At 36.9% G+C, this 27,948-nt stretch overlaps 1 protein-coding gene across 3 annotated transcripts; it reads right to left on the bottom strand.

Moving 5' to 3' along the window:
* Window positions 1-334: 334 nt before the first annotated feature.
* On the bottom strand, window positions 335-26,731 carry Cstf2 (cleavage stimulation factor subunit 2). 3 transcript variants are annotated; one of them, XM_077106288.1, is made up of 16 exons: window positions 26,640-26,731; window positions 25,388-25,466; window positions 24,871-25,040; window positions 24,178-24,314; window positions 23,587-23,706; window positions 23,154-23,291; window positions 20,396-20,519; window positions 15,540-15,599; window positions 12,886-12,945; window positions 12,616-12,702; window positions 12,097-12,238; window positions 10,575-10,750; window positions 10,013-10,305; window positions 6,138-6,233; window positions 5,219-5,344; window positions 335-2,999 (listed from the first exon to the last, which is right to left on the bottom strand). In XM_077106288.1, the coding sequence occupies exons 1-15, from the start codon at window positions 26,695-26,697 to the stop codon at window positions 5,222-5,224; spliced, it is 1,863 nt and encodes a 620-aa protein (XP_076962403.1). In that variant the 5' UTR covers window positions 26,698-26,731; the 3' UTR covers window positions 335-2,999; window positions 5,219-5,221. The 3 variants fall into 3 exon arrangements, with proteins under 3 accessions (XP_076962403.1, XP_076962401.1, XP_076962402.1); XM_077106286.1 differs by lacking the exon at window positions 12,616-12,702; XM_077106287.1 differs by lacking the exons at window positions 12,616-12,702; window positions 12,886-12,945.
* Window positions 26,732-27,948: the final 1,217 nt, after the last annotated feature.

Genomic DNA, 27,948 nt, shown 5'->3' on the forward strand with positions numbered 1-27,948 from the left:
ATTTAACTTTGTTAATACTTGAGCTTCACCAATCTAAGAACTTGAGAAGTCAGTAATTGCAAAGCACATGGATCCTTTCATGGGAAATTGTCAATCCTAGAAAGCCAAGACCATGGCAAAGCTTGATGGCAGAGCTTTGGTGGTTGTCAGTTACACTATTTAACTCCAGGTGACTTTGATTCCAAGTATTTCCATCTCCTGGACTTTAGTTCATAATCCCCCCTCCCTCCTACCCTTACAGAAGATTTCTAAGTAGGGTGACTTTTTAAATAAAAATTTATTGAATTAATGACAAAACATAATAACCATAAATAACAATGAACATAAAATTACCAAGAACCCCATCCCCATATAATGCCGACTAGGTACATTGTTACTTTAAATATGATCTTATCCAGTGTGAACAACAACTTACACTTTTATTTTTGCTGGTCAAAAATGAAGGATTTTCTTTTTTGCTTAATGAATGTGTCTGTTACTTTTTCTGGGCTTTCCATTTGGGAAAGAAAATTTTGAAAATGTGAATCATCATTGAAACATAATAGTTGAATTATAATAAATTCATTTAGCTATATTATTATTTTGTATTGTTGTATTTAGGAAATAATTGGGAAAACTTGATCACCATCATGGGATGACTTAGTCAGCAGAAGCTCTTTATCCCCATTTTTATTAAGGGATGTTTATTAACATCTAATGTAAAAATAAAGAATTTATAATTTTGATAAAAATATTTCGGCTCCTACTTACTTTTCACTAAAGAATCATTCACCTAATGACACAAGCAAAATGCCTTTCTTTCTCCTACCAAAATGTTACTTCTCCCATCTACCCAACTTAGTGTACAATGACCACAACTGGCTATGGGATGTTAGTTGTCACAGTGAATAACCAGGAAGAAAGGAGCCCCAGGCTCTCAAAGAGGGGAAAAATACACACTTCATTGTGCTCAAAGACAATTCAACTCATTATAGATTTATAAGAATGTTTCTACTAAATTAGCACTACAGCACCTATTTTTCTACCATTAACTGATCAAGAATGAACAAAAGGTTGTTTTTAACTACCAGGAATCTCCATGGCTTGAATTAATGATTGTTTTTTTCAATCACTAGTCTACATAATAGGTCATAACTCTTGGTAGCTAAATTGTTATTCATCAGTAAAATACACCAATGAATGTTTTTGTAGGGCTAAATTGAAATGCCCCTACTGTTGCCAATTTGTTCATCTGAATTTCAGCTAAGATTAATAAGGATTTGGGAACATGAACAATGGAACGTGAAGATATGCTTCCTGATAACTGCTTACTAAATAATTTCATCTTCAATGACCTTGATTCGAAATCTGAGTTCTTTGAAACCTGAGTTCTTAACAAGAAATGTTTCACTTTTGGTCTCAATGTCTAAATATAATGACACTTCAAGAGATGACAGCTGCCAAAACCAACACATTAAGGACTAAATATTCATGGAAATAGGCAGAAAAGTTAATGAAAACAATAAACTCTATGCACAACTAACATTAAAGCTGAATTTGGGATGAGCAGGTACCCAGAAATCTCCTCGGCTGTATTGTGAGGTTGAAATATGAAATATCCAGCAAATTTTCATTGTAAGTGTTTATATATCAGAGTAGAAAATCCCTCAATTTTAATGTCTCTCATGAAGTTGATTATCTTTGCACTCTTTTGCTTGACCTGTAAGCAATATGCTATTACATTCTTTAAGCCTATGCCAGACTTTTAATTCACCTGACCATAATCCTAACCCAGAGGATAGGATTCTGAGAATATAAATAGGGTCAAAAGTAGTTCCAGTAGAACTTTACTAATTATTAAGGCAACACTTAACCTCTCAAGGTTGGCCTGATGGAGAGAAACCATGTCCCTCCTCATTGCCATTATAAGAGAGAGAATACCAGGCAAGGAGAGACCCATAAGTTAGAGCTAGTGGCACTAATTATGGTCATACTTATCTGCAAAGAAACAAGCAAGGGCAGATCTAAAGGGCAATCTGACCACTTGTGTTATACATTTGGTCCTCTTAAAATCATTGAGAAGAATGTAAAAGTTTTAGGGGTTTCTATGTTTTAAGTTCCCAGAATAATTTGGTTACAGGGTAGGACTGCAGGTCAGTGATTTCCTGGAAAATAGGATGAAATGTATTTTGTTCATTTGTTTTCTGTTCAGTTTTTAATTTATCCTGAACATGTGAAAAGCTATTGACTTTTTAAACTTTAAAGTTGACTACCTAGACTGAAGAGTTTTAGAACACACAAGTAAATGTCAACAATCCCTTGTGTTGCTGACACACACATTCCAGCTAGTGTCAACACAATCTTTGTTGTAACTCCAAACTATGCATGTTCAGAACTGTTACTGACAAAAAAATTGCATTTTTATATTTGCATTCTTCTAAACTAAATATATAGTTGTTGTAGGACCTTTGCTTTGTTGGCCTCCTGATCATTTTATAGCTCCATGCACATGCTATTCTCTCCCAGGAATTTCAGAAGTTCTAGAAAGTTTTCAAAGGGCAAAGCCTTATTCTTGCTGGAAGCAAATGAAACAAAAACTAAGTTCCAGAAAACAATGCTTCTGAGAAATCCTCAAATATCATAAAGAAGAATAAATGGTTATTAATCTAAAGTTAAAAAAAAACAGTTATGACAATATAACATAAAGTACAATGCTGCAGTAAGGGTAGAAAACATATCTAAGGTTTCACCCTTGGTGATCAGCTTTTTAAAAGCAAAAAGGTCATGTATATCAACTTGCAGTGTACTAAAATTGTGTTCAAAGTTTATTTCAAGTCACAGAAAATATACAAACTAAGACAAAATGAACTGATTTTGTTCTGAAAGAAGGTGATGGGAGTCCTCCACCTGGCACCAAATTGAGTCATTCAAGGGTTAGGATGCAGAAGTCACCTTTTTTCAACATTTCAACAAAATCATGGAATTAATTTCCACATTTGTTGCCAGGTATTTTTAAAAACCTGTAAGAAAAAACCGGGAGAAAGCCATTAGAAGTGGAGACAAAGTTCTCTTCCCCAAACATTAGGAAAAAAACAAAAAGGCTAGGGGGAAGAACAATATGCATGAGATCAAATTCCCAGGGCAGAATTTCTGGGTGTTTGTTTCCTGTTTCCCACTTCCCAAAGCAATCATCCTTTTTAGCAGGGTCTCTTAACCTTAGCACTATATTGACATTTTGTGCCAGAGTACTCTGATATTAGCAGGCGAGGAATCTATCCTATGCATTATGGGATGGTCAGGAGCATCTCTGGTCTCTACCCACACTGAATGCCAGTGGCATACAATACTCCCTAAAATTTGACAACCAAAATGTCTAAAGACATTGCTAGAATGCCCATTCAGGGGCAAAACTGTCCCTGATTGAGAACTGCTTATCTCTCACAATAATAATAAAGAAGCCTATTAGTGACAGCACAGAGAGATCACCAAAGCTAGGTATAGGATGAAAGGATAGCTAATGCTCTGGCCACATTTTGCACAGATATCAAAACCTTGCCAACATAAAATTGCACAGCTGCAGTTATACACACATGGGCACAAATTACTGTGGTTTTAAAAAAACTGCATAAGGTTTGTAGTCTAGTTCACAGTAATGTACCAATATCAATTTCTTGGTTTTGACTAAAAGCAAAAAGATAGGATGTTACCATTGGGGGAAGCTGGTACACAAGGCTCTGGCACTCTTTTTCTAACCTCTGTGAATCTATGATTATTTCAAAAGTTAAAAAAACAGACAAAAATTGTCCTGTGTTTAATGTGCAAGGCTTTAAATTAGATATTTCATCAGCAAGAATACATAAAGAAAGAGCTTCCAGAAATATTTCTACCTTGACTAGCCCAAAATGACAATTTTCTCACATTGCAGAGAATACCTTCTTTGTCATAAGTAAATTATAAAAGTAAATTCCTCTGAATATAATAGAGTCTGTTTTCACTGAAGAAAATAGAATGTCTGCAGTATATGTAAAAAAAGTTACAGTGCTGGTCATACCAAAAATTTAGACAGCTATACATGATAGCCTCCTAGTACAGTTCATTTAGATGTTATAAAGATATTACAAATGTGGATTAAAATATATATTTAATAAAACTGTTAATTATTATAAATGGGTTCACTACTGTATGATAATATATGGATAGAAATTACAATACAAATGGGGTAAAAGCAGAAATTCTAAAGGAGATATCCCAGCAGATACTGATACAATGAGATCTTTAAATTATTTTGGAAATAGAATTGTTTATATAAGATACAAAGATATTGGGGAAAATTAAAAAAAAAAAAACACAAAACCAATACTTGTATATCAGGTTAGGTCACATGATCATTTATGAGGCAGTTTACTGAACCTTCTTTACCTAATTGATGAACAGGAAAAATAAGGGTGACAGTGTACAGCAATGTCCAAAATGTATAGAACTGATGGTGCTAGTGGACATTTATTACCTTAAATGTACAGTAATATTTTAATACCAAAATACTCATTAGAAACCAAATGCTAGAAACTAAAATAGTTCAACATTATTTTGAAGGTGTGTGGGGGCGTGTACCAGGGATGGAACTCAGCGGCACTCAACCACTGAGCCACATCCCCAGTCCTATTTTTTTGTATTTTATTTTAGAGACAGGGTCTGAGTTGTTTAGTGCCTCACTTTTTACTAAGGCTGGCTTTGAACTTGTGATCCTCCTGTCTCAGCCTCCTGAGCTGCTGGGATTACAGGCATGTGCCACTGTCCTGGCTAGTTCTATATTTTAATTAACTGTTTTATATTTCCTTCATTTTGAAGGCATAGTTTAAAATGAAATAATACAACTGATTTTGGAAGGATACGCACAAAGCTATATTAAGAGTTTCTGTTTGGGGAATGATATTGAGGAAGCAGGGCTTTGTACCTTTAACTTTCTACACTTCTCGATCTGATTTAATTTTGTTAAACTGATCATATATTACTTTTTTTTCATTTGGAAAGGTTCAAAAATATTCTAAACAATTCAACAACTGAGTAATGTTCAATAATCTTACTCTATCCCCACAGCACTGACTACTAAAGGGTAAGGAGAGTACAGTTAACAGGACTTAGGGCTCCAGAAAGAACAATTTCTGGTTAAGTTTGAAAGTACATACTCTAAATATACAAGGACCTAATCCTACTTGGGTGGGATTAAGTTTTTGCTCACCTTTTAAGGTGCTCCAGTGGATTTCTGTATTTGTTCCTTTAAGATCAGAATACTCTGCCTTTGCTCAGGAGGAAGCATGGCAATCTGGTCTGCAGTAAGTTGAAGAACTTGCATAATTAAAGCAGCCTGTGTAGAGGAAAGAAGGTAGTGAGTTTCAGCCATGGCAACTAAAAAACAACAACAAAAAATCACCACCTTCTGTCCAAAAAGCTACTGTCATGGAATATGAAGCAAAGGGAAAAAGGGAGGATCTTTAACACACAGAAAACAAACAGTAGGCCAAAAAGGAAAAAAAAAATCAGTGATAAAAGGCACAGTGAAAAGAACAAGTACAAATTAAAATACCTAAGATTAGATAATTCAAAAGAGACACCTTCATGAACTCAAAGTTGCTGCATGCTAAGATGGTATCTATGAGCCCCGGGAATTCTTCAGTTTTTAATTCTGTTTTGAAAGTCTCTCCTATTCAAATGTTTTAGCTTTTCCATTAGACATGAGCTTTCCACAATGACCAAATATAAAAAACAAAAAGATACACTTGTGGGGAATCTGCTATTGATTTTAAGGATGAAGTAGAAAGGGGAGGAAGAACAGGGTTTGGATTTCCAGTTCAATGTGGCCTACAAACACACACACACACACACACACACACACACACACACACGTGCGCACACATGCACAATCTGCTATTGGTAGATGAGTCTGAAATGTAAGATAAGCTGCCATTTATATACACTTAAAAACTTTAGAACCAGGTCCACAAATTTTCAGTCAATAAGTCATAAAAGAGTTCTAAGTTAGGGTAAACATCACCTCCAAAGGGACTTTGAAGACCCAGGATCACCACACGGTAACTGTGAAAAGAGGAATCAAAAAGACTAGATTTGTGCATAAGGAGAAGTCAGACTGTGTTGCTTACCTTCTCATGATCCTGTGGTGTGACCTGGTTCTGCCCAGGACTAAAGCCACCAGGCTGGGTTCCACCTTGCATGCTTGCTCCTTGCATGACTGGGACCTATGTGCACAGAGAGAGAGAAGAGATTTGTTTTTAGAATTCCTGCCATATAGGGAACCCAAATACAGAAATGGCAATGTGAAAAATTAGGATATCTCTACTGATAGGAATAAAAACAAGCAAATGACTCTGAATCAGTTCTACTACTAGCAATGGTAGAAGGCAGGGTTTAGCCAGAAATCAACTAGCAAGTTACACATCCTTACTTACAATAGCTCTAGCATCAAAAACAAATATCAGAGAGCACAACTGGATACCATCACACTAAGCAAAATTCAGCCAAATAAGCAGGGGAAAAACTGTTAGTATTCTGCAAACTAGTGCTCAGTGGAAACAAATGAAAGCCAACAGAATCTAGAGATAATGTGTGCTGGTCCACTGGGGAAACTACATTCACAGGGCTACTGCCTACCTCTGGTTCAATCAGACATAGCTAGTTTGTCATAAAGGGCCCTATCCCACAAGTAAGGAAAAGACAATCATGTCAGAGAGGCACAAAGGAGATGGAGAGGTCTCTGGGACAAAGCCTGCTATTAGACCAATAATTGCTTTTTACAGAGTTCCATAGAGAACATGCTGCATATGCTGTCCTGCTTAACAGAGACCAAGAAATATAAGTGACCTGAGTAAAAGAACAAAGTAAAAGATATAGCAAACTTATCAGTAATTAAGATCTTCAGTGAGTTCAACCCTTTGGAAGATTATCAGAACCCAGGGAAAAGGCCTCTGAGGACCTAGTGTAACTATCAGATGGGCCCTATACCAGAATTTATGTTCACATTCAGGCATTCACCCAGAGCCTAAGTAGTCTTATTAAACACAGATTGTTAATAAACTTATTACCTGCTTCCCCAGCATATTAGAAGCAGCAAAACGTAAAAAAATATAGGTAAACAACTGTTAGGAGCAAATTTATGGCATCAATGTGAAGAGCCAGGTGACAGCCTGACAGTGAAGGAGACCAGAAACCACCCAGGCTTAACTATGTAAAATAATGGGTCTATTTAATGATGACGTTGAGTAAACAAATGATTAAAAATAATACTTTATTATACCCTGTTTTTTTATATTTTGTTTAATTAGAAAGAAAGCATGAACTATACCTTATAGTTTTTCATTCAAATAGTTTTAAAATTTAGTGAACAGTTCTAGCATCTGGAACATTCACATACATGCATAACTCATTTGCCAGATAATGGGTGGAAGAAGCACCAGCACAGGTTTGTATAGACTCTTAAAATATTATCATTGTTCTGTTCTTTATTAATACTGAATCCAGAGAATGTAAATGATTTCTATAGATCTAAAACATCTATAAGCATAATCTTTCTAAAACTTAGCAATACTTATTAATAATAATTTGAGGTACTTCAATTTGAAGTAACTACTCAACAATGGCCATTTTAAGTTTATAGGGTTACCCATTTTAGGCAGATAAGTACTAGGCAAGATGACCACACGTCTTCATTTGCGTAAGGCAGTCCCAATTTAAGCTTTCATCTCAGAGCAATTTATTAACAGTTCTCTCTTTAACTCTCAAACATGCCCTTCTTTGGATGGTAACTTATTTAATCACCCCAGTAACAATAAGACTTTTACCCACAGGTTTCCAACTGGATGGACTGGAATTAATTTTTTGAAATCTGATTTAAAATAACAAATTAAGGACATAGGTGAAAAAAAAAGTACAAACAGTGAAAAGAAGAAAATAAAAATCTACATTCATATTTTCTGGAAAGCTACTTAAACATTCTAATAAAAGCAATTATCACAAGCAAGAGAGGCACAGGAAAGGAGATGAGGTTCTTAATGTATATCTTTTATAGATAAATCAATGTATTCCATATATTTATTTATAAGTGAAAATATTTTTTTTAAAGTTTGAAGATGCTTTATAAAAATGTCTCTACCTTGGATCTAAATGGTTTCATTGACTCTGTTAATACAAACTACATTGAGCTGGGGTATATAGCTTAGTGGTAGAACACTGCCTTGTGCACACAAAGCCCTATGTTTGATACCTAGCATTACAAAACATAACAAAAATAAAAACAAAAAAACCCTAGTATTCCAGAATAATGAGTTGAAGCACTAGTGGAAAAGAAAAAGATGTTACTCAAAAATGGTCTTTCAACCCGTTTTTTTCAATATCTTTATAGAATTATCAGCAGAACTACATAAATAAGTACATTATGTAGTTATTTGTTGACTGTCTCCCTAGCTAGTACATAAGCTCTATGGGGGTAGGGACTTTGTTGTTCACACTGCTATATCCTTAGTATCTAACTTTCATACATAGTAGGTGCTCAATAGATAATAGTTGAATGAATGTATAAAAAGAATTCTATTATGAGGCTACTGACCATAGAGTGAACAATAAAAATCAAGACCCATTTAAAAGCAAAACTTGAAAAACAATAGAATACTTTTGTTCTCCATAGATTAGGAAAACAAATTTTATTTCAAATTAAAGAAGTGTAGATAAGATAGCCACACATATACAGATGTACCAATGTGCAGATAACAGAACACAGTAATGGAGTAGAAAAAACAGTGGGCTCAGCTGGGCACAGTGGTGCATGCCTATAACCCCAGGGGCTCGGGAGGCTGAAGCAGGAGGATTGAGAGTTCAAACCCAGCCTCAGCAAAAGCAAGGCACTAACTAACTCAGTGAGACCCTGTCCCTAAATAAAATAGGGCAGGGGATGTGGCTCAGTGGTAGAGTGCCCCTGAGTTCAATCCCTGGTACCAAAAACCAAAACCAAAACCAAAACCAAAAAACCAAAAAACAACAACATCAACAGTAAAAAACCCCAGTAGGCTCTATTCCTTACCATTTTTTAGTTATGTGAATTTGTAAAGTCACCTGAATTTCTGGGTCTCAGTTTTCAAACCTATAAAATGAGAGAACTACATGAAGTTGTGTTTATTCTAGCTCTAATATTTTCCTTCTTTTTCTCTCACACACAGACATGGAGGAAGACATTTAACATATGAAAGAGGAAAGAGAGAAATACAAAGAAAGAAGAAAAAGAAAGGTACAGGTGCTATAGGCAAATAGCATATAAAAACTCAGGGAAGATACACATATACCACTTGCCCACAATCAAATGTGAATGAAAAGGGAGGAAAGAGATAACTGTAGAGTATCATACACACACCTGGAGAGAGTCAAATAAAGAAGAAAGAGACAGATTTCAGTTCTACAGATTTTAAGGTGATCATAAGTGAATTGCCTTTGCTACTGCATTGCCCATTTATTTGGGCTATGTGATGACAATAATTAACACAGGTTTCTGCAAACTGAAGGTAAGTAAATCACCACTGCTCTTCATATGCTTTAACCCAGTGGTTCTTGGTCAGGGCTGCATATCATAATTTGGGGAAGGTTTTTCAAGTCATCCAAGGCCCAGATCCTACTAGTAGACATGCTGAGAGTTAGACCTGGGCTGAGATTCAGGCAAGCATATTTTGGGAAAAGCCTTATATATGATGTTGGTTTGCACCCCCAATGAAGTGTTCTCTGACTCCTAAATTTTCAGGGTCTCTGCTATAAATGAAATAGTTATTGAAATGGTAGGACAAGGTTGTTCTTTTGGATTACAATTCTGGTGGCCAGAAAAACCACTTGCCTAACAGACAAAATAAAGGGAGATCCTAGTCTTCCCTTTCTAACAAGCTAAGGAAAAGTTCAAGCCAGAAGGCAGTAATAATCAGGCTCAATAACCAATTCTGAATAGATCAAGATTTCACACAGATGCTAGAAGTATTATGCATACCTGTCTGGATCCCTGGGGGCCAACCCCTCCCATGTTCATTGGATTGGGACCCTGGATTCCACTAGGCATAGGTCCTCTAGGGCCAGGCACTGGGCCCCTGGTATCCATGCCCCTGGCCTCCATTCCCCGGACTTCCATGGCACGAGCCTCCATGGCGCGGGCCTCCATGGCACGGGCCTCCATGGCACGAGCTTCCATGGCACGGGCCTCCAATCCTCTAGCATCTAATCCTCTTGCTTCCAATGCTCGGGCCTCCATCCCTCGTGCATCTATTCCTCGGGGGTCTCTTCCACCTACAAAGTTGTAAGAAAATCAATGTGCAGTTATTCACCTGTATTGTAGAAACTATTCAAGAAAAGATAGAAATCTATTCCCCTACTCATGTCTCCCCTTAACTGAGACTGCTGTCTCCCTCTAGTTTCTCAGATTTGCTGGTAAGCCTTAAAGATGCTTGCCAACCCTATTGCTCCAGCAATCTTTATCCCAGATTAGAGACAGAGACAGCTGAGTTCTTTATCAATCCATGACCAACAGTTGGCTTTGTGATGTTATCTCCCCTTACCTCTGCCATCCAAGGGTGGACCCCTCTGATCTAGCATGGGTCCTCTTGGCTCTGCCATTAGAGGTCTGGGCTCAGCTAATGGCCCTCCTCTCATCTCATGTGGGGGTGGTCCACGACCTTCATGGCCAGGAACATGGTGCATGGGAGGACCCTGATGAGGAGGTCCCAGGTAACCTCTAGAGATGGAAAGAAATTAACTTCAAAACAAAACATAACAACAACAGTAAAATGTCAACAGAAGACCAATAAGTAAATATTCAACAAAGAACCGATGCAAACCTTAGTGGATATTCATTATAAGAATAACGAATAATGTTAACACAGTGCTTAAGAATTCAGAATTCAGACCTGAATTCAGACCTACAGTTCAAATCTAGGCAATATCATTTATGAGCTGTGTCATATTGGGCACATTTACTTTTCTGTTTAATTTTTTATACTTTATTCCTTATATCAATAGGTTAAGAAAGTAAAATTTTCCCAGGTACTGATGTATAGATACTATTTGTAAGTGGAATCAAAAAGTTCAGTTTCACAAACAGTAACACTCAGTGATCTCTTTAAATGCAATTTTAATCCTTATTTTAAGCTAAGGGCAATTTAATACAATAAGCTAAATTCACACAAAACCTGTATACTCTGAACTACAAAAGTGACTTTTGTAGCTACATATGGTTTTAGTCAACTACACATTTCCACAAGTACTTACAAATGTTAAAAAAAAACACTACCCCAAATGCTTATCCTATCATTAGCTCATTAAACATTCCCATTCCTGCTACTGAAAGCAGATAATCAGGAAAATGAGTTCTAAATCTTCAAAATTTGGGGGAAGTTTTTCAAGTCATCAAGGCCAAGGATGTAAGTCCCAAAAGGTTTTAAATCAAAAATGTCTTTCAACATGGAAGCATCAACATGAAACTTTAACTTTCTAAAAAAATAAAAATAAAAAAAAATACTCTTTGTAGTTTTAAATATCATCTCCTTAAAAGAAAAACCAGTATGCCTTGTTTTCTTCATCTATAAAATGGGACTAAACATATTCATCTTCTAGGGTTATGTGGATTATTTAATTGCAGGGATGAGAAATGAACCCAGGGCCTTGTGCATGCTAAGCACCTGCTCTACCACTAAGCTACACATCCCCAGCTTGGGTTGTGTGGGCTTAATGAGATGACCTAAGTAAAGTAACTCAGAGCAGAGTCATAAGTATGATCCCTATTAACAGCAACTACTATTATTATTGTTATTAATAATATTACTACTACCACCACAAGTTTTCCTTGCTCAGGTATGTGTACTAGAATTTTCAATTTTTGAATATACAATAGTCATGATTAGTTCAAAAAGACATACTCAACTACAGTTTTGCCTGAGGATAGGTGCTTAGACTTGGACAGTGGCCATGAATATTTATCTTTTGAAGTGGGCAAACGAGTACAACTGTTGTGGAAAGAGTTTGTTCTCAAAGCAAGGAGAAATCCTGGCTTCATATTTGGTTTTTTTCTATGTCAACACTTACCGAGGCTCTACTTCTCCAGTTACAGAGAGTAAAGTGCCACCCCGTGGGTCATTTGGAGCATCTCCTAACAAACCTCGAGGAGTTGGGACATTGGCAGGCAAGGATCCCCGCTGCATAGCTGCCCTGGGGTCTTGCATCGGCACTGACAGGGAAACAAATGGGAGTTACTGCTGTGAAAGACACATAAGGAAACAAGAAATGACTCTATATACCACTGACAACATAATTCAGACACCTTAGAGTGGGTGAAACCTCACCACAGCAGAATCCTCTTGCAGTTCAAGAACAGAAGCAGGGTGTAGGCAGAATCTGTGCCATGTCAGAGGTATGGATGGAATTATATAAAGAGCAAACTGGGGAGCAACCTGTCAAGGACTAGCACTGCAACCTGAAGAAACTTATGCTCCTGGTTTTCCTTCTAATCAATCTTAGTTCAAGGACCAGAGTCACAAAAGAGAGGTAGGGTCTTGGCATATGTGAACACTGCCATGGCTCTGCAAGAACCTGCTGTCTCCTTACAGACTGCTATTCCATCCAAGCCTCCTGACACCAGTAGGGAGGGAGTACAGCCTCGGACAGATGCCCATATCATCCATGTTCTCTGCCCTGTGTGAAGAGGTCAATCTTAGGCTTGTGGCCTCAACAGGAAAAAATTAAGAAAAACAAAAACCCAAAAACACTACCCTTTTGGGTTCTGAACGTGAGGATGACTGCGAAGCAGCTCTTTTCCTCTTAACGTCCCACCCTGAACACCACAAGCAAAAGGAAACCCGCAGATACAATGGGTACCTTGAACTCGCTCAATTGATGCAGGCCCGGCGGGTCCCACGGGCGAGTGCTGTAGGGTTCCTACGTGAGCAGTAAGTTCAAAAGGAGAAAGAGCAGACACTTAAAATAGCTTGCGTGCATGCGTGCACACACACACACACGCGTGCACACACACACACACACAAACATACATAAAAGCAGACTAAAGATCTACACATGTAAGTTAAAAAGCCAAGAGTTTATTAACTTGCCTTGCCCCAAGCTACAAAATCTTCCTAAACTACACTAGTTCCTCTGGGTATGTTATACAGTACCATTTTGACCAGATAGCTTCCCAAAGGGAAACCCAAGGGTCACTGTTTTTTTTTTTTTTTTTTTTTTTTTTTTTAAGAGAGAGAGAGAGAGAGAGAGAGAGAGAGAGAGAGAGAGAGAGTGTTTTTTAATATTTTTTTTAGTTTTCGGCAGACATAACATCTTTGTTTGTATGTGGTGCTGAGGATCGAACCTGGGCCGCACGCATGCCAGGCGAGCGTGCTACCACTTGAGGCACATCCCCAGCCCAGGGTCACTGGGTTTTATCTGGTTAGGAATAACCAGTGATTTTCAATTTTTCCTTCCTCCTACTATTCCCTATTTTCCCCCATTCCTTATGGCACTATTACAAAAGAAAAAAATTAAAAAAAGAAAGAAAAAAGATTAACCCAGAACAAAACAAAATATAAAAAGGATAGCTTTGAACCTCTAGTTAAGCAACATAGAACATAAAGAACATAAAGATATTTTCAGAAGTAAAACATGAAAGAATCTGGAAGGCAAGATTTATTCTAGAGAAGCTATAACAGAAGTGGGTAGTACTATTTTTGTCATATCTTCAAGCACAAAACTTTTGCTATTAAAATACTATCAAATGGGGAAATTGCAGTGCATGAATTTTAGATGAGGAATGAGAATACCACCCTATATGATATGATCTGCTACAGCAAGTTTTTGATAATAAACATCATGACAACAGCAAAGACTAATGAGATGAGAAGAGTACCAACCAACACTAAACAAAGATGGTAGGAAAGGAAGAAGTATCAACTCAAATATCTGTTTTTCCTTTCACCACTACAAATGTGTAGAAGCAGCATGGATTACAAAAAATAAGTGAGACAATCTGGACACAAATAAGATTCTTGCTTCCTCTGCTGGGCACTGAAGGAAACTATAAAAGAAAGCTCATCTCACTTTGTCTCTTCATGAAGATATCCTTGAAATCTTTAAAATGTGAGTCATTTCCTTATGTTAATTTTTTACCAGAAAGATGAAGATAACTGTAACAGGACGGCACATCATGTGGAAGTATGTATTAAACAGCTAAAGCTTGATTGATTGATTAATAGCTTGGGGAAAAGTGTAAGTTTGACTGAAGCCCTAATCCCTTCTCATTATTGCAAAAATACCTTGGGGTACATACATGCTCTACAGACAGTGGTGAGGTGGGAAGACACAATAGCACAAAAGCATGAGATGCTTAGAAAAAAGATTTAACATTTGGTTAGGAGTTCATTTGCTGTTAGACATGGCATCTAATAAAAAAAAATTATGAGTTATATCACTTTAACCACCAATCCCAGCAAACAAACCACTGGCTTGAATCTTACCATTTTGTTTTTTAAAAGACCAAGTGCTCAGAAGAAAAAAACTTAAGCTTCTCTATGCCGGAACAAAGCAATCTTTACCCATCACAGTGACCCAATGAATAAGAGTAGAATATAAGTGAAAAATATTTAATATAGGCAGTATAAGATGAAAGAAAAAGGACAGATATTTGAAGTCAGATATTTCTCAATCTTAGCTCTGACACTTACTAATTGGAACAGTGGAAGAGAGTACTAATAATAATACCTAGATATGAACATTTACTTAGCTTGTCCTAAGTTTTAAAACTCTGATTTCCATCCCTTCACCTGTAAAACTCAGATGCTGCTACCCAACTCACAAGGATGTTTATGAAAATCAAAGTACCCGAAATATAGTATGCCCTCAGTTCCTTCTCTTTTCTAAATCCTCTCTCCTCCTAAACTTTGTTTTCAACTGAGCTGCTGCATTTTATTCTTCAAATTCCAGTAACATGGAGAAATAATGTGGATATCAGTGTTCCTGCTGCAGTATAATGGACACTTCTCAAGTAGTCTTTATAGACCTATAACCCCCTTCCAGTTTGCTCTGGGGTTTAAATCTAGTCTTCTACCTACTCAGTCATTTATTATGCTTGCTATTAAAATTCTTTACTAAGTCAACAGGCACCCATAGAGGGAGAGAGAACATGTCAGTGGACTCATTAGATTACTAGGAAACTCATTACACTATTAAGAATTGATGATGTTTGTAGAGTTGGGTTCTGACTTACTGGGTAGAAAGTCCAGATTAGCAATGCTCACTATAAATTTCTATGATAGAAATGTTCTATATCTGCAATGTCCCGTGCAGTATCCACTGGCTACATGCAGCTACTGTGTACTTGGAATGTGACTAGGGTGATTAAGAAACTGAATTTTAAATTTTACTTAATTTCAATTAACTTAATATTTAAATAGCTACTGGTGATTAGCAGTTTCCATATTAGAGAGTGCAGATATGGAACATTTCTAAGGCCAGTCCATATTAATCAGGCATTAATATTTATTTACCTTGTCCCCGTTCTATGGACACAGGTCCACTTCCTGGCATTCCAACCTGGGCCTGCATTCCTGGTAGAAGAAAAAGGGCAGGATAGGAAAGCACATTATTAGCACAGTGGAAAAAAAATAGAATAGTGGCTGAGTTTACAAATTTTCTCATTCTGCCTTACAAGGAAAAATCTACAAAGGAAGAGGAAAACTAACACTCAACAATGCAGCAAGACAGAAGATGGAGTTAGTATACTTCCTGATTCAGTGACAGAAAGGTGAGTTCAGTTAGAATGCTTCATCTCATTAGTTACTAAAACTGTTGCAAGAAGCTCTTCTGTAATACAGGAAAACAGTGCCACTTACCTATAGACCTCCTCACATGGGAGGCAGCATTCTTCCTGGGGCATTCTTTAAATGTGTGGGTATACTATTTCAGTTGTGACAAAGATTTTTTTGGGGACACAGTTGATATTGAGTGAGAAGGGGCCAGGGATACTAGATTTCCTGCAATGTTTGAGATAGTCCCACAAAATGGAGAATTACCCTGTGTCTTATAAATCTTTTAAATGTCTCACTGACCATTCACACAAATTAAAAACTGTTTATAGCCACCTGAACCTAGAGCCATAGAAATATATGTGTGTGAATTTTTCAGAAATGAAATTACTGAGTAAATTATGAGTATGACAATTTATTTTCAGAATTTTATTATAAGTTTTCACTATTTCAGAAAGTTATATTACCAATGTCAATAATCCTTTTGGCATTCTGAGTTGCCACCCCTGCCCAAAAGCAAACCAAAAAAACATGCTTATATCTATCTACATTTTAAGTTTTTACATTCATGGCATAGGTGCAATCATCTGACTACTACATTTTGTTTTCTAGTGTACCTGCCTGAACAGTTGCATGTTAAATTATTATATATTAATGTCCTTTTACTTTTCTTTAATATTATAGAAATCATGTTACATAAGTCACATCATCTGTGCATGTCATTTCAGGATTGCAAAATCATCGCAAAATATGTTATGATAAGAAGACACTGGGTCTAATAGGGTCAAGAACCAAAAACCTACTCTAATTAATTGGGGTATAATGACTCTTACACAAAGAATAATCATGTACCCCAAGTCCTTTTCTGTTCCCTTCAACCTAACAATAATCCTCTTTTTCTCAAAGGAGCATATATGCTGTGAGTGGGGACAAAAGACAAGTTTATGTTTGCAGTTCATTAATACTTCCCTAAAATAGCAAGAACACATCACACACCCCTATTTCATTTAACATGTCAAACACCAAAGAGTTATGGATTAAGAACTTGAAAACCTGGTTGCCAGTCCTGCCCTTGCAATTAAGTTGATTTTGAACAAACAATTTGATAAAATCAACACATTCCTAGGCTTCCTTATCTATAAAATAAATGAGATGGTCCAAACATTGGTTCACAGAATGTGGTACACAGACTAGCATCAGCATTCAGCATCACCAGAAAATTTGTTAGAAGGCAAATTCTGGGTTTTTCACCTCAGAGCTATTGAGTTAGAGTGTGGAGGTGAGGACTAGCAATCTGTGTTTTATAAGTGCAATCAGGTTATTCTAACAGATATCCAAGTTGGTCTAAATGATTTCAAAGCTCCCTTGGAGACATAAAATTCTATACTATTCCTTCTATCCAGACCAATGTCTAAAACAACACAAAGATTTAGCATATGAGAAAAGTGATAGTAGGAGGCATTAAGGACATATTTCTCATATTATACATTATCACATAATGGTGCTTTTTTATATGGGTTTGATTCCCAGAAGTGGAATTGATCGGTCAAAATGTGTATTAATTTTTAATGTTAGACTACTTTCTTAAAAGGCTGAAAAACTTCACCGTTCTACCATCAATGTATAAGTACCGCTTTCTCCACCAAAATTAAGTGTCATCTCTATTTGACATTTGCTAGTCAGATAGGTTTAAGGGCAATCTCATTGTTAACTTGTAATCTTTTTTTTTAAGAGAGAGAGAGAGAATTTTTTAATATTTATTTATTTTTTTTAGTTTTCGGCGGACACAACATCTTTGTTTGTATGTGGTGCTGAGGATTGAACCTGGGCTGCACGCATGCCAGGTGAGCGCGCTACTGCTTGAGCCACATCCCCAGCCCCTAATTTGTAATCTTTTAACTATAAATAAATCTGTTTTTTTTGTTGGCCATTTGTGCTTCTTTTCTATGCATTTTTTTCCTACACATTTACTTTGTCTACTTTTCTACTAGGTTGTAAGTTGTTTCCCCACTTCTCATCAATTACCAAAGAGCTCTGTATAGGGTATCTCAAAAATCTTCACAAAGTTTTAATAAGTTCAAAATTATAAAGGCTACAAATTCATAAAAAACACCATGTGAAATTTTAATTATTTAACATTTACATTCAACTTTTATCTTTATTAATCTCTTCTTGGTGTCTTTTTAAAAAAATTCCTAACTAGTACTTAGAATCTCTGTATTTTTTAATAATATGGGCATTTAAGGATATTAATTTTCCTTTAAGCACTGTGTTTACAATTTCTGTGCTTTTTATATGAAGTATATATAGATAACTTTGTTTTCCTTTAGATGACTTATAAATTTCTTTTTATTTATTCTTTAATTCAGGAATAGTATGTTCCTTAATTTATAAGTTAAGATTTTCCTCAGTAACCTTTTAATTATTTGTTTCTAATTTTATTAACTTATAATTAGAGAATGTGGTCTGTAAATTCTCCACTTCAAATTTGTTAAGGTCTTTCTTTGTGGCTAAATACATGCTCTTTTAAAAAACAAAAAAAGACAAACAAAAGCATTCTTCAAGGTGGGTTGGGTGTGGTGTCACATGCCTGTACTCCCAGTTGCCTGGGAGGCTGAGGCAGGAGGATCACATCCTCAGCAACTTAGTGGGACCTTACCTCAAACTGAAACAAACAAACAAACAAACAAAACCCCATAAAGGGCAGCGGGTGAAGCACTCCTGGATTCAATCCCAAGCACCATAATAAATAAATAAATTTTTAAAAAGAATAAAAAAATGATTCTATGGTCATTTGGAGTAGGAAGTGGATTTTTGTAGTTAAAAGAAATAAGTCTCCCTCTATGTATTAAGAAAAGCTTATTATTAAATTTCTCAATAAGCACTATTTATATTTTTTTTGTCTAATAGAACAATGCTACTCTAAGTGTGGTCCACAAATGGTGCAGATCTATAACACAATGGTAAACCCTTCATGATAAGGTTAACTACAGAAACAGAGAGCAGACATTTAGAAATTTCTAGAGCCATCTGACATTGCTGTGATAACCCAAGAGTGTGATCAATTTACCTGTCTCACTAAACAAAGTATAGATTAGTCTAAGTGTTGTGCAACTCTTGGTAGTGAGATTATTTCTTAGACTGCAAACTTTTTATGTGCAGTAGCACCACATTCCTAAATTTTGGTGATATTTTAAGGTAAGTTAGATACCTATAACTAAAAGATGTGTAAAATACAGATCCCATTACTTTCACAGAAATAAAATCTAACTACAACTGCATTAGGATACAGTGGATAAATAAAAATTTTGAGTTTGCTAAAACTTCTTTAAAAATCTTTTCCCATTCCTTGTCAACTCAGTTCTTAGAAGAACTTAGATTTAAATAGTTCACTAGGAATACTATTGCAGTCAATCAATCCCAGATTAGATAACAAATTTACTTGCCTAAAAAACTTTACTGAGGGCTGGGGTTATGGCTCAGTGGTACAGCACTTGCATAGCACATGTGAGGCACTGGATTCGATCCTCAGTACCACATAAAAATAAATAAAGCAACGTTATTATGTCTATTTACAACAAAAAAATTAATAAAAAACTTTACTGATGAAACATTATGTGTTCATATATGTTTCCATGTGGGGAATCACTATTTCATTCAATGTCTTTAGTTGCAATTGTTAAATAATGAAGTTAAAAGTGTAATAGCCATACTCTATCAACTGCCAATCTTTGTGCTTCATTGAATGAGTCATTTCAAGACTTCTTTCTTTTCCAGTATTGAGGATCAAACCCAGGGCATCACACACTAGGCAAGTGTTCTACCACTGAACTACCTTTCCAGCCCTTATATTTTCTTTCTTCTTTTTGTTATTTGGTTTGAATGTATTTTATGCCTGTTTTCTTTATGAGTTGAACCTAATCTAAAAGTTTTTGGGCTTTAATGAGAGAATTCAGTTCATTTGTATTTGACAGAATAAAGACCATACTACTACACTACTTTTTATTCCTTCGATCTTATTCTACATTCATTATTTACTTTACATTGTCTTTCCTTTTCTCTATTTTCGCCACCTTGAATTTGTTTCCATTCATTCCATTTTCTCCTCCTTACTTTGGATGTTTTAGTGTACTTTCTACTTTTGTAGCCCCTTTCCTGCTCTCATAGTCAAATATAGAATTTGTATATAAGAAATCCCCTAAGGCTGGGAGTGTAGCTTAGAGGTAGAGAGCTTGCCTAGGCATGTGCAAGACTCTGGGTTCAAACCCCAGTGTGTGTGTGTGTGTGGGGGGTTGTGGGGGGGTGAGTGGGGGGGTATGGGGGGTTTGGGGTGTGTGTGTGTGTGTGATATCATGATTCTGTTATCAAATAATCGGCTATATTGCAGCACTTAGTAAGACAAAACTTTTTTATAAAAGTATTTATTTTTTAGGTGTTGTTGGACATAATACCTTAATTTTATTTATTTACTTTTATGTGGTGCTGAGGATTAAACCCAGGGCCTCACACGTGCTAGGCAAGCACTCTATCACTGAACCCCAGCCCCAGTAAGACAAAACTTTAGCAAGGTAACAAGATGGTGAAGTCTAGAGACTTACCTCCAGGAGCTAAGGAACCAGGGCCAGGTCCTGTTACAGCAGTTGGCATCTGTCCTGGTGCTGGAACTCCACCTTGCATAGAAGCTTGCATCAGAGGAGGTGCACCATTGACATGCATTCCACCCTGAACAAGAGAGAAATCAAAGTAGGTACATGCCTCTATGGAGATTCAATACTTTTAAGTCTACAATCTTAAAGACCTCTTCAAATTGGTGGCCTAAATAGTCTATCAAACATCCTTTTTGTATAGCATGTCTTATGTGACATTATATTTTTTGTATACTTTCAATTCCATAGAAGCAAGTTATGATATGTGCCATGAGTTTTGTTATGTGAATACAGTTAAAATGGAAATACCCTCGATGTAGAGATTGACAAGTTATCTGTGTGGTAAGGAGGCATATAGCAACTATTCTGATTTCATCACTGGGGCCTACCAGTAAGAGTTACAATAAAAAAGTGTCTTAAACCCATGAAGACAAAGAAGGGGCTGGGACTTTTTTAAAAAGCAACTGCTGGTAGTCCACGTTTTAAAAGTGAAAATAGGCCTGGGGCTATAGCTCAGTGGTAGAGCGCTTGCCTAGCACATGGGAAGCACTGGGCTTGATCCTCAGCACCACATAAAAATAAATAATTAAAATAAAGGTATCATGTCAATCTACAGCTAAAAATATTTTTAAAAAAGTGAAAATAATTTTCATTTGACCAAGTTTACTCTTGTCCTTAAACAAAATTCTTGTTTGGGGGCAGAGGGGAGGAATATGAATTTTTCGCCATGAATTCCCTAGAGAACAGAGTCCTCCTTTGAAACAGAAAGAACTCAGTAAGAATAAAAGTGAAGTTATAAAAAACAAAATCACATACGCAATTAGAAAACAAAAGTCTAAAACAGAAGATAGGAAACCATATAGGGAGGTAGTAGGAGAAAACAGGCTATGAGGTCAGAAAGGACCAAGTATAGAACCTGCATTTGCCACATACAATTCTATTTTTTGACCATTTAACCTCTCTGAGTCTTAGTTCATTTCCTTCCCATCTCTGAAAAAATATTTATTTATTTAGAGAAGGGGCTGGTCAACTATGACTCACGGGCCATATATGGCTAACTGGTTTTATAAATAAAGTTTTACTGAAACACAACAACATACACTTGTTTACATACTGTCTTTGGCTGATTTCACACTATTATGGTAGTTGTGACAGAAAAGTCTATGGCCTATAAAGTCAAACATGTTTGCTATCTAGTCATTTACATTAATTCTTTGCCATCCCCTGCACTGTAACTTTGAAAGACACATCTAGGTTGTTTACCACTGTCAATCTGATAGGTGAAAAATAGTACCTTTCTGTAGTTTCTATTTACATTTACCTTATTTTTAGATTAGACACTTTTATGTATTTAGATTTCCGTTTTGTGAACTGTTTATGTCCACTGCCCATTTTCTTACTGATTTATTTGCAATTTTCTCACTAATTATGAGTCCTTTTTGGTTTACTATGAAAAATTATAGCTATAACCACTCATCTTAGGAAATAAATTATATATACTAAGAAAATCTATATGATCTTCCCCAAATATACCCAAGATCCCATCTCATTAGATAATCACTAAGAATTCTCATATATTTTTAAAAACTTTATATGAATCGTTATATTCTGAATATGTTCTTTGAATCTCACTCAATGTATTTTTGGGATTTATGCAGACACACATATTCCACATGTTGGAAGTGTTTCCACATTCCACATTAACTTAGTTTCATTTTTATACTGTTATGTTTTTAAGTTATGTATGTTAATACCATATATTCTAGTTAATTTTTTTTGGTAACAGGGATTGAACCCAGGGGCTCTTAACCACTGAGCCACATCCCCAGGCATTTTTTGTATTTTATTTAGAGATAGGGTCTTGCCGAAGTGCTTAGTGCCTTGCTAAGTTGCTGAGGCTGGCTTTGATTGGCAATCCTCCTGCCTCAGCCTCCCGAGCCACTGGGATTATAGGTGTACATCACCATGCCCAGCTCTAGTTCATCTTAATGCCACATGGATTTAAGTTCTTGAAAGTCATTCATGTTATAATATGTAGTTTAACTGCTTAAAGTATTCCATGGGATAAATATACCACATATTTTTCATTCTTCCAGAGATGTACATTTAGGATATTACCAATTTTCACTAGTATAATGTGGCAATGAACATTTTTGAACACAACTATGGACTTTAATCAAGTAATCTGCCTCTTGTCCATTATGTTTGGCAAATTCTTCCTCTATTTTGTCATTTGTATTTGATGTTTACTTCTCTTCCTCAATACAGAATTTTTTCAGTTTTTAAACGTTATCAATTTCGTTTGGGTTCAGGGTTTTGTATCATGGTTAGAAAGTTTACTTTTTTCATCAGTAAAAAGAAAGATTTAAATTTGAGTGCCTACCTTATGCAACTGTTATGAGGACTAATTGAGACAATGCATATGGAACATCAAAGTGCCAACCACAAAGCCAGGCATGCATATACACATTTCTTGTAAGTTAGCTTATAAGAAAAGGGCATACAGGAAAAATCACTTTGTTTTACAAACTTGGAACCAAATCTATATTCAGTCAGATGCCATGTGCTTCTGCAACCTGGAAACTGCTTTTATGTCTGGAAGTTAAAATTATCATCTCTGTTTTCTGACCATTCTTCTTTCAATGTATTCTCCTAAAAAAAAATGAGATTCTAAGACAGATAAAATAAAGGGACAGGGACAAAGCCCTACCAAAGTCTGGGCCTGTGGGGCCTGAGGATTCTGCTGGTTCATTGACACATTGGATCCTGAGCCAGGACCAGCACCATGGACTGGCTGAGGGTTGCCTGTAATCAGCGTTGGGATATTTGTCTGGCGATGCAGAATTTTCTAAAAATGAAAAGACAAACCTATGAGCTGTCTGTTTAATAAAGCAATCAGGCAAGTCCCTACCCCACTCAAGGATTATCATGCCATTGATTTTTCTTTCTTTTTTTCTTTTTGGTACCAGGGATTGAACCCAGGGCTGCTTAAGCACTGAGCCACATCCCCAGCCTTCTTTCTTTCTTTTGCAGTGCTGGGGATCAAATCCAGGGCCTCATGCATGCTAAACTCACCCTCTACCACTAAGCTACATTCCCCAGACCTACCCTACCATTTCTATAAAAGAATCAGAAGCACTCACCAAGGCAATCTCTGGGTCCACAATTCTCATCACTACCTGTGCTTGTAGCAAAGCATAAGCCAGCTGTGGGTTCTGAAGCAACATGTTCCGTGCTTCCTGGGGACTATTCTGGACACAGAGCTGAGAAGATAAGCAGATTCATTATCAAGTTCAATACTTAATTACTTAGAAATCGATGTTGATTTAGAGCTTGTGTATTACATCTGACAAATGTAATACTCAAGGGGCTCTTTAAGTTATCATTCGTTTTTACATGGCACACAAAAATCTTAGCAATGGCAGGAAGAGGCATTTCAAATACCATAATACTATCATTTAGGATAAAGCTGTATTTTTAATATCTATATCTGATATCTACAGGGGCTACAAAAAACAAGCTGGATTGTTTGAGTAGGTGTGTTTTTGTATAAATAGAAAGCTCTCTGAACAAAATGTAAAGTATATTGTTCACACATGGCATATTGAAGATGCATAAAATTGTATCTACATACAAATTGTATTTGAGCTCCGAAACTATTTCATTAAATTTCAATTAACTCCTTAAAAATCTGAGGTGAACTGCTTTATTCATAACCTAATCTTTCTTCCCACCTTCATTTGTTTCATCAGCTCAAACATCTGCTCTGGTGGAAGACTGGCAACTGCTTTGCTGATAGACTCAGGGGCATCCTCAGGACTAATGGTCTCTCCATAAGGTGATTCAATGACAGGGGCACCAGTGCCAAGGCCTGATCAGGAAGAAAGTACAAGAAAGTTAGGGGAAAAACAGCTAAATCATTTTAAGTATCTATTTTTATTTTCCATGGTTGCTATAAGAACCAATAGATAAATTCTCTGGAGCTGAGAAATAAATTATATTCTCTATGTTCTCAGAGGACAGACAGCTGGGACCATGATCACTTAGATGGTCAATGTTAAGGAATCAGGCATACTGACCTCTTTCAAAAGAAAAAAGGTTTAAAGAGATTTAAAAAAAAAAAAAAGCCTTAGTACCCCTACCAGTTACAGATCTGACAACATGGTCACAGGAGTAATGACACAGCACAATTATTATCTTGGTGGACCTGAATTCATCTTTAACTGGAAATTAACAGAAGGATTTCTAAAGTCAACTTTACCTTGTTTCTCAAAGATATGTACTTTCCTAATTCAAGTACCTCAGGCTGGCCAAACAAAGCTGTGTGGCTAACCATTTTAGCATATTCTAAAACATCATAAGTGGAAAAAATTTCATTGCTACATATGTATTAATTCATAATGCATACATCCTGGGATTATACTCACTCTTCAGCTCTTCTTTGTTCTTTTCACTGGCAGCATTGTCCACTCGAAGTGCTCTCCCACTGAATTCACGCCCATTCAGGTTCCGCATGGCACTAAGTGCCGTCTCTTGGTCTTGGTATTCACAGAAGCCATAACCCTTTGGTTTTCCTGTCTCTCTATCATATACCAATCTGGAGAGCAAAACCAAGTATCAGGCACAAATGCTACACACATACAGGGTTCTTGTTAATACTGCCATGCTTTAATTTGGCCCTTTGTAAGATACAGATTTATAACAAACTGCGTCATTGAAGTATATTTAAAACAGTTGAAATAAAAAAAGAAAATCCATATCTTTTAGGTAAGAATGAATGTGGATTATATGGTACCTAAATTATGTCTCAATAAAGTTGCTAACAAAAATAAAATGCATGTGAAAATTACCAGTAAAAAGAAAAACAAAACCTTGCCATTATTACTAAAGGCCAAATTTGTGGTGGTTTATAAAACTCTCCCACCAAGAAGAAGAGGATCTCACCTGAAACTAACAACAGGTCCAACCTCAGAAAAGATGTCCTTCAATTGCTCTTCAGTAGCTTCATAAGGAATGTTACCCACTAAGGAACAGATAGCATATTAAAATTCTGAGTTTTAGCCTAGATATTTAATGAGAAAGTAAACAGTAGAGTTTCTACTTTCACTGAATATAAAACAACTGGCTCAAAATAGTGTTCTCCAAAAATGCACTTCCATGTGTTTCTTCAGACCTCTTAACAAGGGAAATAAACCACTGAAACTAAATACAAAAAGTGTAGATACTCCCAAGGAGTTCTCCAACAGATCTAACAGTGTTAGATATTCCTTAACTTTGACAAAAATAAATACTTAAGGACTGGTATGTATCTGAAGGTCTTCAACTTTTACCAGTGACTACTAAAAACACATTATGTTAAAACAGGTACATAATGTCCATATTTCTACATGTACACACACTTACAGGAGAATAATCATGAATAGAGTGGAGGAAATAATTCTGAACTGTTTTGTCATGAACTTTTCAAAAGGTGCTTTAAAAATCACCACACGTATTTAAAAAAATTTTGCAGTTGTAGATGGATAGAATGCCTTTATTTTATTTATTTTTATGTGGTGCTGAGGATTGAACCCAGTACCTCACACATGCTAGGCAAGCACTCTACCACTGAGCCACAGCACCAGCCCACCACAAGTATTTTTAAAAATTAACTTATTCCAGCAGAAAATATTGCTCAGAATAGTTTTAATCCTCTTTAAGGTTCCTCAAAGTCTTAATCATTCATTCATTCATTTGTAATCCACCTCAAGATGCCTGGTGGCTGTTAGAACTATGGATGAACTAAAATGTTATCGGTAAAAAGCAAAGGATTTAAGTCCTTATTAAAGGGCGGGAAGTGGGCTCAGTAATCTATACTCTCCGCATATACTCTATTTTCTGGTATCTCCATTCTAGAATACAGAATACTGAGGCGCTTTTGCCATGTGCCTGCTTCTAAAAAATAATTGATAATGAAAAGGGAAAAACATAGAAGATGATATTGTGGAAAATCTACAAGACCGTAAAGAAAGGGAAGCATCTTTTTGCTCACGGGTCCATCAGGTTGACCCCCCACTGGATAGGCAGAGAGCCCTGCAAGCCCGACCCAACGCCGGCTTCCGTGGCGATCCAGGAGGTGGGAGGTGCAGGGTTCTTTGCTGCTCCCCTGCCTCTTTCTGTCCCTCCCAGATGCTTGGTTCCACCGAATTCCTCTCACCGAATACAGAACGTAGAGAACGATCCACCGCAGGGTCTCTCACAGTCAAACCCGCCATCGCTCTCTTCCGGTAGCTTCCGGTGCGCCTAAACACACTTCCGTACAGCTTGTGAGCCGAGCGCCGACCACGCTTCCGTACCACGCGTGAACCGGAAGCGCCTGAATGAAGCGGACGCAGAGCCACGCCCCTGACGTCATTTTGTCAGCCTCAGGCTGGCGTAATTGCTCGAAAGGACTAACCTTCTGTAGTGCTTGGCTGCGTTCTGTGAATAACTCCGTCCCAAACGGGATTTGGGCGGGTCTAGGCGAATTTGAAGGCTTTCAGTCTGCAGAATTTTGTTATTATTCGTTTTTTGTTTGGCTGACGCAAGTATTAGTCGGCCATAATAAATAGAGAGGCAGCAGCTTTGCCTTGGTAACAGAGAAGTCATTTTTATCCTTGACACTTTCATCTTGGTTTCGTCCTATTGGTGGAGGGTAATGCTCGGTCCGCCCAGAGGCGTGTGCCCTAGAGGCGCTCATCCTATTATTTTGCAGAAGTTGTGACTACGGAGTGAGATGAACATTGCGCCAGCCAAGAGAATTTTGAGAATGAGCGTGGCACAAATGTCTGTGCGCCAACATTAGTGAGGAGATGGAGATGCTAAGAGAGAACAGACCCCTGTATTTCTCATGTGGCCTGTGGGTTCCTGGGGTTTGTAGTGGTGGAGCGCTGCAGGAGACCACATTAGAAGGCAGGGTTTGGAAATAGAACAGAAAACATCATTGACTGGTGTTATCACACTCTGGTGCCCATCCATCTTTTTGGGATATGGCATACTGCTGTGTTACCAATTTGGGTAAAGACAACCCTGCCGGGGTTGGAGGAAATCCAGAGTAGAATACCTAATGAGAACCGGGTTAGATAGAGGAGGAAAAAAGAGTTTAGAGAGTTATATTTTGCTCTCCAAAAAGAGAAAGCCAGAGATAGTAAAATAGGTACAGAATTTGAGGCACTGACGTTTTTATCGCACACGTATTAAAAGAGTGTATATAAGCTCTTGCTTCAAATGTGAGAAATATTTTGAAAAACCTAAGTGCTGCTTTACACCATGGAGCATATCATTTCAAGGAGTAATTCTGGCAAAGAAAGTTTTGGAAGAGGACTCCCATTTTCATGACTTGAGTACCATTTACAATTGCTGTGGGACCTAGAGAACATCTTGTATAATAGAGTTGTCCAGTATGAGATTTACATTTCTATAAAAGGCATGACTTCAAAGAGTTTTGGTGTGAGTCACTGTTTCAATGTGTGTGTGTGTGTGTGTGT

The sequence above is a fragment of the Callospermophilus lateralis genome, chromosome X, assembly GCF_048772815.1.
Source record: "Callospermophilus lateralis isolate mCalLat2 chromosome X, mCalLat2.hap1, whole genome shotgun sequence".
Taxonomy (NCBI): Eukaryota; Metazoa; Chordata; class Mammalia; order Rodentia; family Sciuridae; genus Callospermophilus; species Callospermophilus lateralis.

Bases quoted from the DNA above. Each gene is read 5' to 3' on its own strand.
- Cstf2 (XM_077106288.1), bottom strand. From the start codon at position 26,697: ATGGCGGGTTTGACTGTGAGAGACCCTGCGGTGGATCGTTCTCTACGT. The intron at 23,707-24,177 runs GTGGGAAGAAAG...TTATCTTCTCAG, and splicing joins AGCTGATGAAACAAATGAAG to CTCTGTGTCCAGAATAGTCC. The intron at 5,345-6,137 runs GTAAGCAACACA...TCCTCTACACAG, and splicing joins CACCACAGGATCATGAGAAG to GCTGCTTTAATTATGCAAGT.